The sequence below is a fragment of the Pseudophryne corroboree genome, chromosome 7, assembly GCF_028390025.1.
Source record: "Pseudophryne corroboree isolate aPseCor3 chromosome 7, aPseCor3.hap2, whole genome shotgun sequence".
Taxonomy (NCBI): Eukaryota; Metazoa; Chordata; class Amphibia; order Anura; family Myobatrachidae; genus Pseudophryne; species Pseudophryne corroboree.
This window is the reverse complement of record NC_086450.1, coordinates 75,619,822-75,636,343: the sequence shown is the minus strand read 5'-3', so window position 1 is coordinate 75,636,343 and position 16,522 is coordinate 75,619,822. Positions and strand designations below refer to the sequence as shown.

The following is a 16,522-nucleotide window of genomic DNA, read 5'->3' as shown; positions in this document are numbered from 1 at the left end:
GTAAGTTGCTGCTTTTTTTGCCTACAGGATGCTAGTTAATAGCACAGTAGCTAGGTGAAGCTAGCCTATTTTGTAGAAAACCATGTGGCGGGGACTACTATGTCGGCAGTATAGAAACAGTAGTGTGGGTGTTAACTCTAGTCCTTGAGAGGGGCAATATATTTTGGGGGCGATTCAATGGTTTGTTTGAATTTAGCTACCATCTAAAGCAGGGGTGGGGAACCTCAGGCCCGAGGGCCGTACAAGGCCCTCAAAGCCACTTGGCCCGGCCAGACTCACCTAAACAAGAGGAGATGCAGAGCGCCCGCTGAGATTTTACCACCTGCGGGCGCCCGGCTCCTCAGCAGCAGCCGGAGGCAGGAGCTCACTCCTGAGCTCCAACTTCTGCTCAGGCAGTGTACATGTGCGGCGCTATGGGAGAGACGTCATGACATCACCCATAGTTTCGAGGAGAGGGAGGGCAGCGGTCCGGAAGCAGGAGCAGGGCTGGTGAGCATTGTAGGTTTTTTTTCTTTCTTTTAATGTGTGTGTGTGTGTGTGTGTGTGTGTGTGTGCGGCACTACTAGGGGGCATAACTACAGGGGGCATATCTAATGGGCCAAAACAACTGACAGTGGGCATATCTAATGGGGCATAACAACTGACTGGGGGCAAATCTAATGGGGCATAACAAGTGACTGGGGGCATAACTACTGACTGGGGGCAGGCTAATTTTTAAGTTGATAATTTTTGTATGGCCCTCGAAGGATTTTATAAATATCCAAATGGCCCTTGGTTAAAAAAAAAGGTTCCCCACCCCTGATCTAAAGTGCCCACGACCTATTCAATTGCTTTGTGTTATTGCGGATTTCTGCTCGGACCCTCCTGAGAGGCACGCAGTAATCCGCTTAAAGTGGGGTTTCAGGGCTGGTCGCGAAGGCCAGGCATGCCGTAACGGCATGGGAGGTAAATTCTTTTCTGAACTCTTTTTGTACAGGGCTTATATTTTAGTACTGTGGCTTCAAGATTCCGCTTTGCCATTTTATATTGAAGTGGTTTAGAATTCCCAAAGATTGATCTTTGCATCACTTATTGGTAGCTCTACCTCTGCGCTGCGTCTTAACACGAGCTTTGCGGTATGGTTACTGTGCTCTTTTTAAATACTTTCCTATATAGTTTAAAATGAAAGCGGTTTACATATGCAGGGCCAGTTAAAAGCACACGTGTATCGGCACGCAAGTTATTAATGGTGTTAAAGCAGATTAATGCGTGCATGCTATGCATTATCCTGTAAGAAGGAATTTAATGTTTTGTTAAATCAATAACAGGATTTATTTCTGAAACAAAAGCGGACTATTTGGGGATTTAAGACCTGTCCCGTGAATGATGCCGCCGCCGCAGCTGCTGCTAATTGTTACAAATCTGTAAAAGAATTTTATAAGTGTGCATGTATCTACAAATCTGACAGGTTGGGCATTTAGAAAGTATTGCGAACAGAGTCCTTGCCAGCAAAAATGTTAAATTGCATGTATCTATAGTAACGGTGGAGCGTGTGACTAATTTCTTTCTCTTCTCCCATTGTCTATAGCTAATCATCTCCATCAAAGGAACTTGCCGATGGAGCCCCCTTTGTAAGTATCGCGCTTTTATCCTCCTCACTCTGCAAACTGATATAATTGTTATTGTTCACACTTGTACATTTCTGCTTTAAAGCAATGTCATGCTGGCAAAAGACAGAAGACTCCAGTTTCACCAGAAAGGGAGAAGTATGAACTCGACCGGATCTGGGAAAAGCAGCACAACTGTGTCCAGGTAAGGCTGTTTCTTTCTTCTTTTAAGTCCCTTGTATTATTATTATTAAAGGTGAAGACCTATTCCCTCCATTGTCAGACGGAGAGTTCTGTTGTTGTTTTTTTTTTTTTTTTCTTCTTCAATGAAAGCAGTAAGGAAACAATCCTTAGGTTTCATTCTCTAGTTCTCTCGTGCCTAAAAATGTAACTGCTTTTATTTTTGTTCAGCGCTTGTAAAAGCATTTCCTGTGTTGGTACATTTTTATTCTGATGCTTAATTTGTAGCAGTGTAGTCTTCTATTCTGGAAAGTTTCTCCCATAAAAAAATGTTGGTAGTTAAAAATAACTTCTCCCACACAATGGCTGTTCTGATTGTTATGTAAACTTTTTTTTTTTTTTTTCCCCTGAATGGGATGTCTTCCTCCCTTGCGGTGATGCCACTCATTCCTCTCAGTGACCTTATTTATTTACAGTTATTTAAATAGTGCATCTGGATTGTGGGAGGGAACTGGAGTACCCAGAGGAAACATGCACGAAAATACAAACGCCACCCAGATCGGTGGGCATCGAACCCAAGATATCAGTGTCGTGAGGCAAACCGCTACACCAACTGTGCTGCCCATGCTGTTCTGGTTTCTCATCACTAGCGCAGTTTTTCGGGGCTGTGGAGGGTGGGGGGGGGGACTTTTTATGAAAACTTGTGCAACGGAAAACGGTAGCTGCCCAGGGCATTGCACTGAATTATTATTTGCTATGCTCACCAGTTTCCAGAAATCTTTTCCTCTTACTCTCCATGATATCGAAGTGTCAACGTTACTTGGTGTTAAGATGCTTGGTTTGTAAACCATGTTTAAAGTTAGAAGATGCATTCCGGTAGCATGGTGGCACAGTGATGTGCATTGCTGCCTCTCACCACTGGCGTCTCATTATTGCATAGGTGGGTGATCCAGTTTCATCCCATCAGAACTCCTACTGAATAAAACATACCTTTCTGAATCTACTTGTGTGTTAGGGAGTTTATACTGTAGACTCCAATGGGGCAGATATTCTCAATACAGTGTTTGTATGCTTGGTGGCACTATGTAAATTCTGATAATAATGTGGGGAACTTGGGCCAATATATGTTCATTCTGCTTTTTATTGGCTGGTCTGCTGTGATGGTTCAGTTTCCACCGACGCTCCATTAAAGCCAAAGACTCTTCCAGGTTATGTTCCTGAAATGATAGGCTTACAAACTGTTGAACATTTATTATAATTATTATTTTTTTTATTTTTTTAGTGTTTCAGAATTACTAGATCTTTATGAAGAAGATCCCGAGGAAATTCTTTACAATCTTGGATTTGGTCGAGATGAGCCAGACATTGCTTCCAAAATACCATCCAGATTTTTCAACGGCTCTTCCTTCGCCAATGGGATTGACATTAAAGTATTTTTAAGTGCACAAATGCAGCGTTTGGAGGTGGAGAATCCAAACTATGCCTTGACAAGTATGTTTCCTAAGATTCCTGTTTGTTTCTGAAGGGATATACAGTTGTTTCTGTTTTAGGGCTTTTGGCTTGCTTTGTTTCGTGTTTTAGCTCTATCAAGCGTTGTTGCTTTAAAAGTCTTGGATTGTATAACTGCAACTCCATATAAATGCCATATAAGTTTACAAGTGCTTTTTGCATGCACAATTGTATCTGCTCACTGAATAGAGCTTTGTAGTTTAAAGTTCCAGGCCTCTTGGCATTCGTGGCATTCTGGTTGGGTATAGTTAAATTCTTCAGTCAACTCTGCCAAAATTCAGTGTTTTTCATTGAATTAAATGCTTTTCCTTGTTTACGCTAAGCCGTTCACTTTACCATGGCTTCTGAACAGCGTTGTAGCAGCCGAGTGTTTAGAAGACCTTTCTAATACTGTAAGAAACCCCTGGAGCCTTGTCTGGAATGTACACACTTCCTATCTGTGCCACCATCTATTTGAAATATTGTATTATATATTTTCAAATGAAAAACTGTTGAATTTACTGATAGTCTGAAGGAGTCCTAAGTTCTAGTAAATTCTTATGGTTTTTGAATATTTAATTGTCCAATTTGACATCTCCATCTTTCTGCGATTGGGCAAGGTGAATGACTCCTTTTTTTTAATTTGAAGTTGGGTGCTGTCATCCCATTATCAGTATAATCCACCCATAGCTCTGTGGGGTTTGGGACAAACACTTTAAGAAGTAAACATATCACGCAGTAATTTAAATGTATAAATACACAAATAGATTATCAAATCATACCTATAAATAGTATTCTAGAGTTAATCTGTCCAGCATGGCACACTTTTCATTGTTGTGGCCTTAGCTGTTGAGAAGGAAATACACCATTACAGTGGGTTGGGATTGTTTTGCTCGTGGTTGGGATCCCGGAGGTCAGCATACCGACCCCTGGATCCGGCGGTTATGTGACCGTATCACATTAAGTTTTGTTCAAAAGGGAAATGGTGTATATATCTGACCTTTTATAATAATAATAATAATAGGCTAACGCTGCTCCTCACATCTATGGGGGGGGAATTCAAGTGTTTTGTGTGCCGACGGCCACTAAATAGTGTATGACGGAGCAAGTCAAGTGCAGCTCCGTTTGTGCATGCACAGCCGTCCTGACACTGACATTACTGTTATGTTCCGTCATTTTGACGGGCTGGTAACTAGTGTAACACTTTTGCTGCAGTCACCCCAAACAAATGTCTCTGCGCACTAGGGGGGTTATTCCGAGTTGTTTGCTCGCTAGCAGTTTTTAGCATTCGTGCAAATGCTGTGCCGCTTCCCTGTTGGCATGTATGTTAGCATAGAGCGGCTGCAAAATAATTTTGTGCAGTTTGAGTAGCTTCAGACCTACTCAGCGCTTGCGATCACTTCAGACTGTTTAGTTCCTGATTTGACGTCACAAACGCCCTGCGTTCGGCCAGCCACGCCTGCGTTTTCTCGATCACTCCCTAAAAACGGTCAGTTGACACCCAGAAACGCCCCTTTCCTGTCAATCACTCTGCGGCCAGCAGTGCGACTGAAATGCTTTGCTAGACCTTGTGTGAAACTACTTCGGCTGTTGTGAAAGTACGTCGCGTGTGCGCATTGCGCTGCATACGCATGCTCAGAAGTGCCGTTTTTTTTGCCTCATCGCTGCACATCGAACGAATGCAGCTAGCGAACAACTCGGAATGACCCCCTAGGTCCCATGTAATTTATTTTGCGCCTAGCAAAATAAATTACATTTTAAATACTTTTCTTTTTTTTGCCTGCATTTGCGTCTTGTTCGCAATACAACAAAACCGCTACATAAGACTGCATGGATTTATTTGATATGTAACATTTGTATATCTTTGTGACTGAATCTGTATGCAAAGTGCTGCGATGCAGCAGCTGCTGCTGTTTTTTCACACCAAGTTCCGTTGTACTTCATATACTTTATATTGTCTGTTTTTGCAGGTTGTGTCTGGTGGGGTTTGTTTTGTGTGTTTTTTAGATTGTTTTTTTTTTTTTTTTTGCTGTAAAATTTTGAATTGGAAGTTTTATTTTCTTCTAATATTTGCTTGTCCCTTTTCCATAGGTCGCTTCCGTCAGATAAAAGTTCTTACTGATGTGGCAAACGCATTTTCTTCCTTGTACTCGCAAGTCTCTGGAACTCCACTCCAACGAATAGGAAGCTCTAAATCTCTCACCACTTCTGCTACCGTTGAGCCTACCAAACCAGCACCTCTTACCAGATCTTCTAGCCAGACTGCAGCCCGTCTGCTGGAGACCTTATCCAAGCTCAATTTGTGTGGCACGCGGACGTCGGGGGAAACAAATACTGCTGCCCAATCTCTTGATGAAAAGGGAACAGCTCTGAGTTCGAAGGAGGACGAAGCCAATAAAAATGAGCAGAAAATTCTGAAACCATTCAAAAAGACTTCTCCACCTCTTGCTACCGTTAAAGAGGAGGCTTCTAATTCTATGATGTCTGACTTGAATGGTCTTGATATTTCTGCCCTTCCAAAAGAAAATGGAGTTGACGTTGACACTTTAGCTGAACCCGTCACTATAAAACAGGAAGACACCTCAATGGACTTAGACTGTGATTCATCACGTATTGCGGAGTCCCCTACTAGTAAAGATTTGAGTGAATCTACTGATCAGGAATGTGACCACTACCGATCAGAAACCAATCCACCTACATCCACACCAGACAAGGAATTATTTGCATCAAACCCTTCTGTAAGGAGCCTCATGATGCAACCTAAGGACTCATTTGAACTGGAGGAGGTAAGTTGGAGCCTTAAGAAATTTTTCCCCCTTTTTTTTTTTTTTTTTTTGTAAGGAAATTGTAGTTATTTGAGTAGTGTTGAAGAATTGGTATCAACTGGTAAGCAAGTAAAGTTATAGGTACGTCTGTATTTTAATCTGTAAATGAGTTTGTAGTGGTCTCCATGCAGAAGATTGTGGCAAGAGGACCTTATCCCACATTTTCACATGTTTCGCTCTCCTATAGTTCAAATCTAGTGGAATTGATTTGCATTAATGTTTAATGGATTGAACCATCTTCATGACTGTTCTTTATGTGTATACGTTTCTTGCAATGTCTGGCTTTCTATTGGCCCTTATGTAAAAACTCTCTTACTGATATTGTGCATGTTCGAGGGTTGATCATTACCCTGAACTTGTAGATAACAGTACATTTGCAGTGTTTTGAGACCAGGAGGGCATATGTAGGAGTATGTTACCTAGTGGCCTTTGAAATAATAAGTTGGCAGAATTTGCAAATCTGTTGAAAGCTGCTTCTGTCTAAATACTTAGTTTGATTTTTGGTAATTTGAGTGTTTTTTATGTAACCACAATACAGAACCGCAAACATCTAAGCACTCTACTTCACTTTACTGTTGAGGCCTCTAAAACGCTTTGACTCATTGGTTCTCATTTAAAAAATAAATAAAAAAATAAATAAAAAGTCTCCAATTTGACATGGTGTTTTAACGCCCATTAGAAATGTTCTCGTCTGTGGGATCCATGGCTCACTTGTAATTAGCAAGCTCATTGTCATGCTGCCTGGGTCTTCTCTGAACTCAGGGCAGCTGACTGGTGCTCGCCGAATACAGATATGATGCCTCGTTCAGTAGATGAGGCAGTGTTGGTGGCCTCATGTTCAGATACCTCAGTGGCTGGAACACGCTGCACATGTAATAAAAACTTAAGCAGCCGTAAGTGTTTCCCTGGTCAGATAACATTTATATATTCAGATGAGTATTTATTATATCTTCCAGTGTGTGGTCATGTCCTGAAATGAGTGTCTATGTATATAGTAAACAAGTGATTCGTGTGTATAAAATCCTGCATATAGTATTTCTGCTGTGATCTCAGTGTTCATTGGAATAATGCAGCCACTGTTAGGATGTTTGGATAATTCAGCTGTATTGTGTGTGACATGTAAAAGTCCTCTCCCTGCTCATGTGTAACATTGGGGTGACCATACAATTATCAGTGGATGGGGTACATTGACCTATATTCTGCTTTCTGCAGTTACCTAATGTGAACAAACTCCTGCCCCTGGGGTAAAATGAAAGGAAACCTCCAATTTTGTATAAATAGGCCTGTACCTCCTTCTCAGCAGTCTCCTATGTTGTAGTTAATCTCTATGATGGTCTGTATAAATTATTTGGAATTTTTTACTTACTAGCTGTTGCCCCCCGTGTCTTAGGCCACAATAAAATCGCTGCTTTTTTTTTTTTTTTAAATTTGAGGCGTTGTATTGCTTTGCAAAGGGACCCGGTCGCGGGAGTGGCCCATGTGATCAGCTGCGCCTTCACCCACCACTCACACCAGCGTCACTGTCCTGTTCACAGACTGATATGGGTTTGGAATGGAAGGTCGACAGTAACTAGGTTGACCACTACTTGCCGACAGTAACTAGGTCAACAGGGATGGTAGGTTGACATGGTCTAGTTCGACAGGTCAAAAGGTCGACATGAGTTTTTTGTGGGGGGGGGGGGGGTTCTGTCATTTTCTCCGTACGGTGATTGGGAACCCCAATTAGTGCACGGTGTCCCCTCACATAGCTCGCTTCGCTCGCCATGCTTCGGGAAAGATGCCTCGCTCAGCACAGGTTACTATTCCAATCGTAGTCCGTATGAAAATTCAAAAAAAGTGAAAAACTCATGTCGACCTTTTGACCTGTCGACCTAGTTACTGTCAACCTAGAGACCGGGTACCGTCTGCTATGTAGCCTATCCTGTTCAAGTGAATGTGGACCCAAATCACCTCTTCCCCTGCCCTAACCGGCCATACACATGGTGCCACACCTGTCTCTTGCATTGATGATGGCAATACATTTTGGTTCTGTTATTGCTCTGCTTTAACTTGACGGATCGAGATGAAAATGAAGTAGTTTTCATGAAAATTGGTCCAGTGTTTTGCACCAACTTGGAACAAACTGACACAATGTTCTTGTAATATTAGTATAGCTTTATTAGTACTAAGTATATTTTCTCTGACGTCCTAGTGGATGCTGGGAACTCCGTAAGGACCATGGGGAATAGCGGGCTCCGAAGGAGGCTGGGCACTCTAGAAAGATCTTAGACTACCTGGTGTGCACTGGCTCCTCCCACTATGACCCTCCTCCAAGCCTCAGTTAGATTTCGTGCCCGGCCGAGGTTGGATGCACACTAGGGGCTCTCCTGAGCTCTTAGAAAGTAATAGTCTTAGATTTTTTTATTTTCAGTGAGACCTGCTGGCAACAGGCTCACTGCAGCGAGGGACTAAGGGGAGAAGAAGCGAACTCGCCTGCTTGCAGCCGGATTGGGCTTCTTAGGCTACTGGACACCATTAGCTCCAGAGGGATCGACCGCAGGCCCAGCCTTGATGTTCGGTCCCGGAGCCGCGCCGCCGTCCCCCTTACAGAGCCAGAAGCAAGAAGATGGTCCGGAAAATCGGCGGCATGAAGACTCTGTCTTCACCAAGGTAGCGCACAGCACTGCAGCTGTGCGCCATTGCTCCTCTCACACACTTCACACTCCGGTCACTGAGGGTGCAGGGCGCTGGGGGGGGGCGCCCTGAGGCAGCAATAAAAACACCTTGGCTGGCTAAAATACCTCAATATATAGCCCCAGGGGCTATATATGAGGTAAATACCCCTGCCAGAATTCCATAAAAAGCGGGAGAATAGGCCCCGAAAAAGGGGCGGAGCCTATCTCAGCACACTGGCGCCATTTTTCCCTCACAGCTCCTGCTGGAAGGAAGCTCCCTGGCTCTTCCCTGCAATCTACAGTAAGAGGGAAAAGAGAGGGGGGGCATTAAATTTGGCAGTATATATATTGAAAAGCAGCTATTAGGGACATAACTCAGTTAGTCCCTGTGTGTATATGTATATATATATATATATATATATATATATATATATATATATATATATATATATATATAGCGCTCTGGTGTGTGCTGGCATACTCTTACTCTGTCCCCCCAAAGGGCTTTTTGTGGGTCCTATCTTCTGTTTGAACATTCCCTGTGTGTGTGGAGTGTGTCGGTACGGCTGTGTCGACATGTTTGAGGAGGATAATGATGTGGAGGGGGAGCAGATGCCTTTAGCAGGGATGTCACCCCCTGGGGGGCAGACACCTGAGTGGATGAGTTTATGGCAGGAAATGAGTGCACGTATAGACTCCTTACATAAAAAATTTGACGACATGCCGACTGTGGGACAGCCGAGTCTTCAGCTCGTGCCTGTCCAGGTGTCTCAAAAGTCATCAGGGGCTCTGAAACGCCCGCTATCTCAGATGGCACAAGTAGATGTCGACACGGATACTGACACCAGTGTCGACGACGATGAGTCAAATTTAATGCCCGTTAAGGCCATTCACTGCATGATTGAGGCAATGAAGGAGGTGTTAAATATTTCTGATTTACATCCAGGTACCACAAAAAAGGGTATTATGTTTGGGGAGAAAAAACTACCTGTAGTTTTTCCCCCGTCAGATGAATTAAATGATGTGTGTGAAGAAGCGTGGGCTTCCCCTGATAAGAAATTGGTAATTCCTAAGAAGATACTAATGGCGTTCCCTTTCCCGCCAGAGGATAGGTTACGTTGGGAAACACCCCCTAGGGTGGATAAAGCGCTCACACGTTTGTCTAAAAAGGTGGCACTACCGTCCCAGGATACGGCCGCCCTTAAGGAACCTGCTGATAGAAAGCAGGAGGCGATACTGAAGTCTGTATATACACACTCAGGCATTATACTTAGGCCAGCTATTGCGTCAGCTTGGATGTGCAGTGCTGCCGCTGCGTGGTCAGATAAACTGTCAGAAAATATTGACACACTAGACAGAGACACGATTCTGCTAACAATTGACCATATCAAAGACTCAGTCTTATACATGAGAGATGCACAGAGGGAAATCTGCCGGCTGGCATCTAAAGTAAGTGCATTATCCATCTCTGCTAGGAGATGCTTATGGACTCGCCAGTGGACTGGAGATGCAGATTCCAAAAGGCACATGGAAGTTTTGCCTTATAAAGGGGAGGAATTATTTGGGGATGGTCTCTCCGACCTAGTTTCCACAGCAACGTCTGGGAAGTCAGCATTTTTACCCCATGTCCCCTCACAGCCTAAGAAGGCGCCATTTTATCAGGTTCAGTCCTTTCGGACCCAGAAAAACAAGCGGGGAAAAGGAGGGTCTTTTCTGTCTAGAGGCAGAGGTAGGGGAAAAAGGCTGCAGCAAACAGCAGGTTCCCAGGAACAAAAGTCCTCCCCCGCTTCCTCTTCCAAGTCCGCCGCATGACGGTGGGGCTCCACAGGCGGAGCCAGGTACGGTGGGGGCCCGCCTCATGAATTTCAGCGATCAGTGGGCTCGCTCACAGGTGGATCCCTGGATCCTTCAAATAGTATCTCAGGGATACAAGCTGGAATTCGAGGCGGCTCCACCCCACCGGTTCCTAAAATCTGCCTTGCCGATTGCTCCCTCAGACAGGGAGGCTGTGCTAGCAGCGATTCACAAGCTGTATTCCCAGCAGGTGATAATCAGGGTACCCCTACTTCAACAAGGCCGGGGTTACTATTCCACACTATTTGTGGTGCCGAAACCGGACGGTTCGGTGAGACCCATTTTAAATTTGAAATCTTTGAACACATACATAAAAAAATTCAAGTTCAAGATGGAATCGCTCAGGGCGGTTATTGCAAGACTGGACGAGAGCGATTACATGGTATCCCTGGACATCAAGGATGCTTACCTGCATGTCCCCATTTACCATCCTCACCAGGAGTACCTCAGATTTGTGGTACAGGATTGCCATTACCAATTCCAGACGCTGCCGTTTGGACTCTCCACGGCACCGAGGGTATTTACCAAGGTTATGGCGGAAATGATGATACTCCTTCGAAAAAAGGGAGTTTTAATTATCCCATACTTGGACGATCTCCTAATAAAGGCACGATCCAAGGAACAGTTGTTAGTGGGAGTAGCACTATCTCAGGAAGTGCTGCGCCAGCACGGCTGGATTCTGAATATCCCAAAGTCACAGCTGGTCCCCACGACACGTCTAATGTTCCTGGGAATGATTCTGGACACAGTCCAGAAAAAAGTGTTTCTCCCGGAGGAGAAAGCCAGGGAGTTGTCTTCTCTAGTCAGAGACCTCCTAAAACCAAAACAGGTATCGGTGCATCACTGCACGCGGGTCCTGGGAAAGATGGTAGCTTCTTACGAAGCAATTCCTTTCGGCAGGTTCCATGCCAGAATTTTTCAGTGGGACCTGTTGGACAAGTGGTCCGGATCGCATCTTCAGATGCATCGCTTGATAACCCTGTCCCCAAGAACCAGGGTGTCTCTTCTGTGGTGGCTGCAGAGTGCTCATCTTCTGGAGGGCCGCAGATTCGGCATACAGGACTGGGTCCTGGTGACCACGGATGCCAGCCTACGAGGCTGGGGGGCAGTCACAAAGGGAAGAAACTTCCAAGGACTATGGTCAAGTCAGGAGACTGCCCTTCACATAAATATTCTGGAACTAAGGGCCATTTACAATGCCCTAAGTCAAGCAAAATCCCTGCTCCTACACCAGCCGGTGCTGATCCAGTCAGACAACATCACGGCAGTCGCCCATGTGAATCGACAGGGCAGCACAAGAAGCAGGATGGCAATGGCAGAAGCCACAAGAATTCTCCGATGGGCGGAGAATCATGTACTAGCACTGTCAGCAGTGTTCATCCCGGGAGTGGACAACTGGGAAGCAGACTTTCTCAGCAGGCACGACCTCCACCCGGGAGAGTGGGGACTTCATCCAGAAGTCTTCCAAATGATTGTAAATCAATGGGGTCGTCCACAGGTGGACATGATGGCGTCCCGCCTAAACAAAAAACTAGAGAGGGTATTGCGCCAGGTCAAGAGACCCTCAGGCGATAGCTGTGGACGCTCTAGTGACACCGTGGGTGTACCGGTCAGTTTATGTGTTCCCTCCTCTACCTCTCATACCAAAGGTATTGAGAATAATAAGAAAGCGAGGAGTAAACACAATTCTCGTGGTTCCGGATTGGCCAAGAAGAGCGTGGTACCCGGAACTTCAAGAGATGATCTCAGAGGACCCGTGGTCTCTGCCGCTCAGACAAGACCTGCTACAGCAGGGGCCCTGTCTGTTCCAAGACTTACCGCGGCTGCGTTTGACGGCATGGCGGTTGAACGCCGGATCCTGAAGGAAAAGGGCATTCCGGAGGAAGTCATTCCTACGCTTATTAAAGCCAGGAAAGAGGTCACAGCAACTCATTATCACCGCATATGGCGGAAGTATGTTGCATGGTGTGAGGCCGAAAAGGCCCCAACGGAGGAATTTCAACTAGGTCGATTTCTGCATTTCCTGCAAGCAGGAGTAAATATGGGCCTAAAACTGGGCTCCATTAAGGTACAGATCTCGGCTCTGTCGATTTTCTTTCAAAAAGAACTAGCTTCAGTACCTGAAGTTCAGACATTTGTTAAAGGAGTGCTGCATATTCAGCCCCCGTTTGTGCCCCCTGTGGCACCTTGGGATCTCAACGTGGTGTTGAGTTTCTTAAAATCACATTGGTTTGAACCACTAAAAACCGTGGATCTGAAATATCTCACGTGGAAGGTGGTTATGTTATTGGCCTTGGCTTCTGCCAGGCGAGTATCAGAATTGGCGGCTTTGTCCTGTAAAAGCCCTTATCTGATTTTCCATATGGATAGGGCAGAATTGAGGACTCGTCCCCAGTTTCTCCCAAAGGTGGTGTCAGCGTTTCACCTGAACCAGCCTATTGTGGTGCCTGCGGCTACTAGGGACTTGGAGGACTCCAAGTTGCTAGACGTTGTCAGGGCACTGAAAATATATGTTTCCAGAACGGCTAGAGTCAGAAAATCTGACTCGCTGTTTATCCTATATGCACCCAACAAGCTGGGTGCTCCTGCTTCTAAGCAGACTATTGCTCGTTGGATTTGTAATACAATTCAGCTTGCACATTCTGTGGCAGGCCTGCCACAGCCAAAATCTGTCAATGCCCATTCCACAAGGAAGGTGGGCTCATCTTGGGCGGCTGCCCGAGGGGTCTCGGCTTTACAACTTTGCCGAGCTGCTACTTGGTCAGGGGCAAACACATTTGCAAAATTCTATAAATTTGATACCCTGGCTGAGGAGGACCTGGAGTTCTCTCATTCGGTGTTGCAGAGTCATCCGCACTCTCCCGCCCGTTTGGGAGCTTTGGTATAATCCCCATGGTCCTTACGGAGTTCCCAGCATCCACTAGGACGTTAGAGAAAATAAGAATTTACTTACCGATAATTCTATTTCTCGTAGTCCGTAGTGGATGCTGGGCGCCCATCCCAAGTGCGGTTTATCTGCAATACTTGTACATAGTTACTGTTAACTAAATCGGGTTATTGTTGAGCCATCTGTTGAGAGGCTCTGTTATTTCATACTGTTAACTGGGTTTCATATCACGAGTTGTACGGTGTGATTGGTGTGGCTGGTATGAGTCTTACCCGGGATTCAAAATCCTTCCTTATTGTGTACGCTCGTCCGGGCACAGTATCCTAACTGAGGCTTGGAGGAGGGTCATAGTGGGAGGAGCCAGTGCACACCAGGTAGTCTAAGATCTTTCTAGAGTGCCCAGCCTCCTTCGGAGCCTGTATTCCCCATGGTCCTTACGGAGTTCCCAGCATCCACTACGGACTACGAGAAATAGAATTACCGGTGAGTAAATTCTTATTAATTGACTAGTCTTAGAGCACCAGTACTAAGTATATGAATTGACTTAGTTTTAGAGCACCAGCTCTGAAAGCTGGTACTATGGGGAATATGTACCAAACCTTCTTCTAAAGTTGCCCATAGCAACAAATGGGCTGATTTGGGGATCTCTGACTTAACAACATTTAACTTAAACGAGTCTGCATCCTAGGGCTGTAATCTTAGTTAACTGGTAGCATGGCTTTTCCTCTTTAACCACACTTTCTCCAGTTGGCCTGATAAGGCTGGTTCCAGCTTTCCTCTTCAAAATTATTCTTATAACTAATCTATAAACGCAACATCCAGTCAGGTTTTTTGTATTACTATAGGAATCATGCCCCCTGGATAAAACCTACAAGTCGTGCTGCCTTACTAAAAGCAGTGAGAACACTTCTGTGATAGAATTGGCAGTCTGACAAATGACTTTGTTGTGGCAAGTCAGTCTGTGTGGCTCCAGGTACAGTGTTCCCAAAATACGCACTACAGCGCGTATTTTACCCACTTCTGTGGGGCAAGGACTCGCTTTTCTAAACTGTGTGGGTCCCCGGGACGCGCTCTGCTGCAGCAAATCCCTGGTTGTCTTAAAGCTTCCTGGGTAAAGAGAGCTAGGGAGGACGGAGGTGGAGTTCTCTGGGGGTGCCCCCCTCCTGATCACGTGCTGCGGCTTCACGGGGGCAGGGTAGAGAATGAAGACAGCTCAGCGGCGCTACACTGTGCTACGGGGGTGGGGTGGGGAGGTGACCGCGTACTGTAAGGAATGGTGAGCGGCCTAGTAGCGGGTGGCTGGACTTGCGGTGGGTGCTGCTCATATCTGTGACATCCAGTGATGGGGGCTGCATGGCGCTGGCAATCAGGTTGTTTGACACTACCAAAATGTTGCACGGGGTGGGGGTGAGGCGAGAGGGTGACAATGCTGCTGGTCTGTGCAGCATACAGGACACTAGGTACAGCCACTGGATTCGAGTCATGCTGCCTGTAATTTATATGCTGAGTGATGAACTTCAGTGACACTCACTGTGATAGCTGCCTTTGCTGGTGCAAAGCTATCCAGCACAGTGAATGTCACTGAAGTTGATCACTCAGCATATAAATTACTGGCAGCATGACTCGAATCCAGTGGCTGTACCAATGTGTCTGTAGTCAGTGGTCGGGATGCCGCCGTTCAGTATACAGACACCAGCATCCCGATCGCAGCAATGCTGACAAGGGTGCAGAGGGTACCCTAACCTCCCTCCCCTACACCTCCCTTTCCTGCAGCTTAAACCTAACCATCCCCCCTTAGTGCCTAACCCTTTCACCCCTCTCTGCAGCCTAACCCCCCGCACGCTAAACCTGTGGCGGCAGTGCATACTTGCCTTCGGGATCCTGACTGTCAGGATATCGTCGCAGGGATCATGATCTCCTCAGGATGCCAGCTTCCGTATTCTGGCAGCTGACTGTATTACGGTTGCTGGGATCCTGACAGCCGGGATCCTGAACGCATACTTCCGGTATGATAACAGCCCAGCAGCATTGTCGCCCTCTAGCGACCGACCAGACAGACACCACTTTTATAGTGACTAAATCCAGTCTGGGGCTCCTATCATAGCAGAACCATAATCCCAATACATATGTAAAATGTATTTGAAAACCTTTTGGGTAAGGAGATGGTTATTTGTAGATCCGAATCGGCCGATTGCCTATATTACGTCGCTGGTTCAGCTATTGGGAAGCGACCAGGGGCAAATTGGACGCTAGGTGCTGCTCCTTAGCCTACTGTTATTACCATCCAAGTAAATTTGTTCATCGGCTCGGCTTCATTCGATGTGGTATGATTCTAGCTGCCTCAGATATAGCTTAAGCTATAGCAATGCTAGCTGGTAGGTAGATGCTGAATAAAACCCCCAAACAGTATCTCTTCCCCTGGTGTTAGGACACCCCGTAGCCACTCCCCCAGCTACACCTGGTTTGCCTCAGGATGTCGAGCTATATAGTCAGCTGTCTACGGAGGTAGTAGAATCAGTTCATATACTATGTGCGCATATATATATACCACCGCACCGATGGTAGCAACAGGTTCAATTATGCCCCTTTTGTAATTCTAAGGAGCTGCTATCAGAGACTTCCATCTGCTGCTGCACTGTCTTTCTTTTATCATGGGCTGCCTGCCCACCTGGCAGACGCTCCTCTCCTTGGTTGACTGACCACCCGGCCTTTCGGTTTAATGATAACTCCACCTTTCTGTAGGCGACCCAATGGTACCTCTTTATTTGGGGTAATGATGTCCGCCTCTCAGCTGCTTCTCCTCCCCCTTCAGCTTTGCCAGCCCCTCCAATGACCATGTAAAGTCTTCAGCCTCCCAAGGTACTTTTTAGTAGCGCCGCACTTCCGGTCCCACTACTCTTGACAGCAGCAGCTCCCCGGCTCTCCACCCGGGGTGACAGCGGTTCCCCTGGGGGCCTCTGGGCTACCTCACCCAGCAGCGGTAAAACGCTCCTAAGCCCCTTTCCACCCATGGAGAAGAGTCTACTTCCTCCGTCCCCTTCACCGTTG

At 46.0% G+C, this 16,522-nt stretch overlaps 1 protein-coding gene across 3 annotated transcripts in view; it reads left to right on the top strand.

Annotated features, from left to right (window-relative positions):
- Positions 1-16,522, top strand: part of ITPRID2 (ITPR interacting domain containing 2) — a 109,473-nt gene that overhangs the window by 36,022 nt on the left and 56,929 nt on the right. For all 3 annotated transcript variants that reach the window (XM_063933328.1, XM_063933327.1, XM_063933329.1), the window contains 4 exons: positions 1,568-1,610; positions 1,693-1,791; positions 3,049-3,257; positions 5,346-6,040. In XM_063933328.1, the coding sequence (XP_063789398.1) occupies positions 1,568-1,610; positions 1,693-1,791; positions 3,049-3,257; positions 5,346-6,040 (1,046 nt within the window). The remainder of the gene's footprint in view (positions 1-1,567; positions 1,611-1,692; positions 1,792-3,048; positions 3,258-5,345; positions 6,041-16,522) is intronic.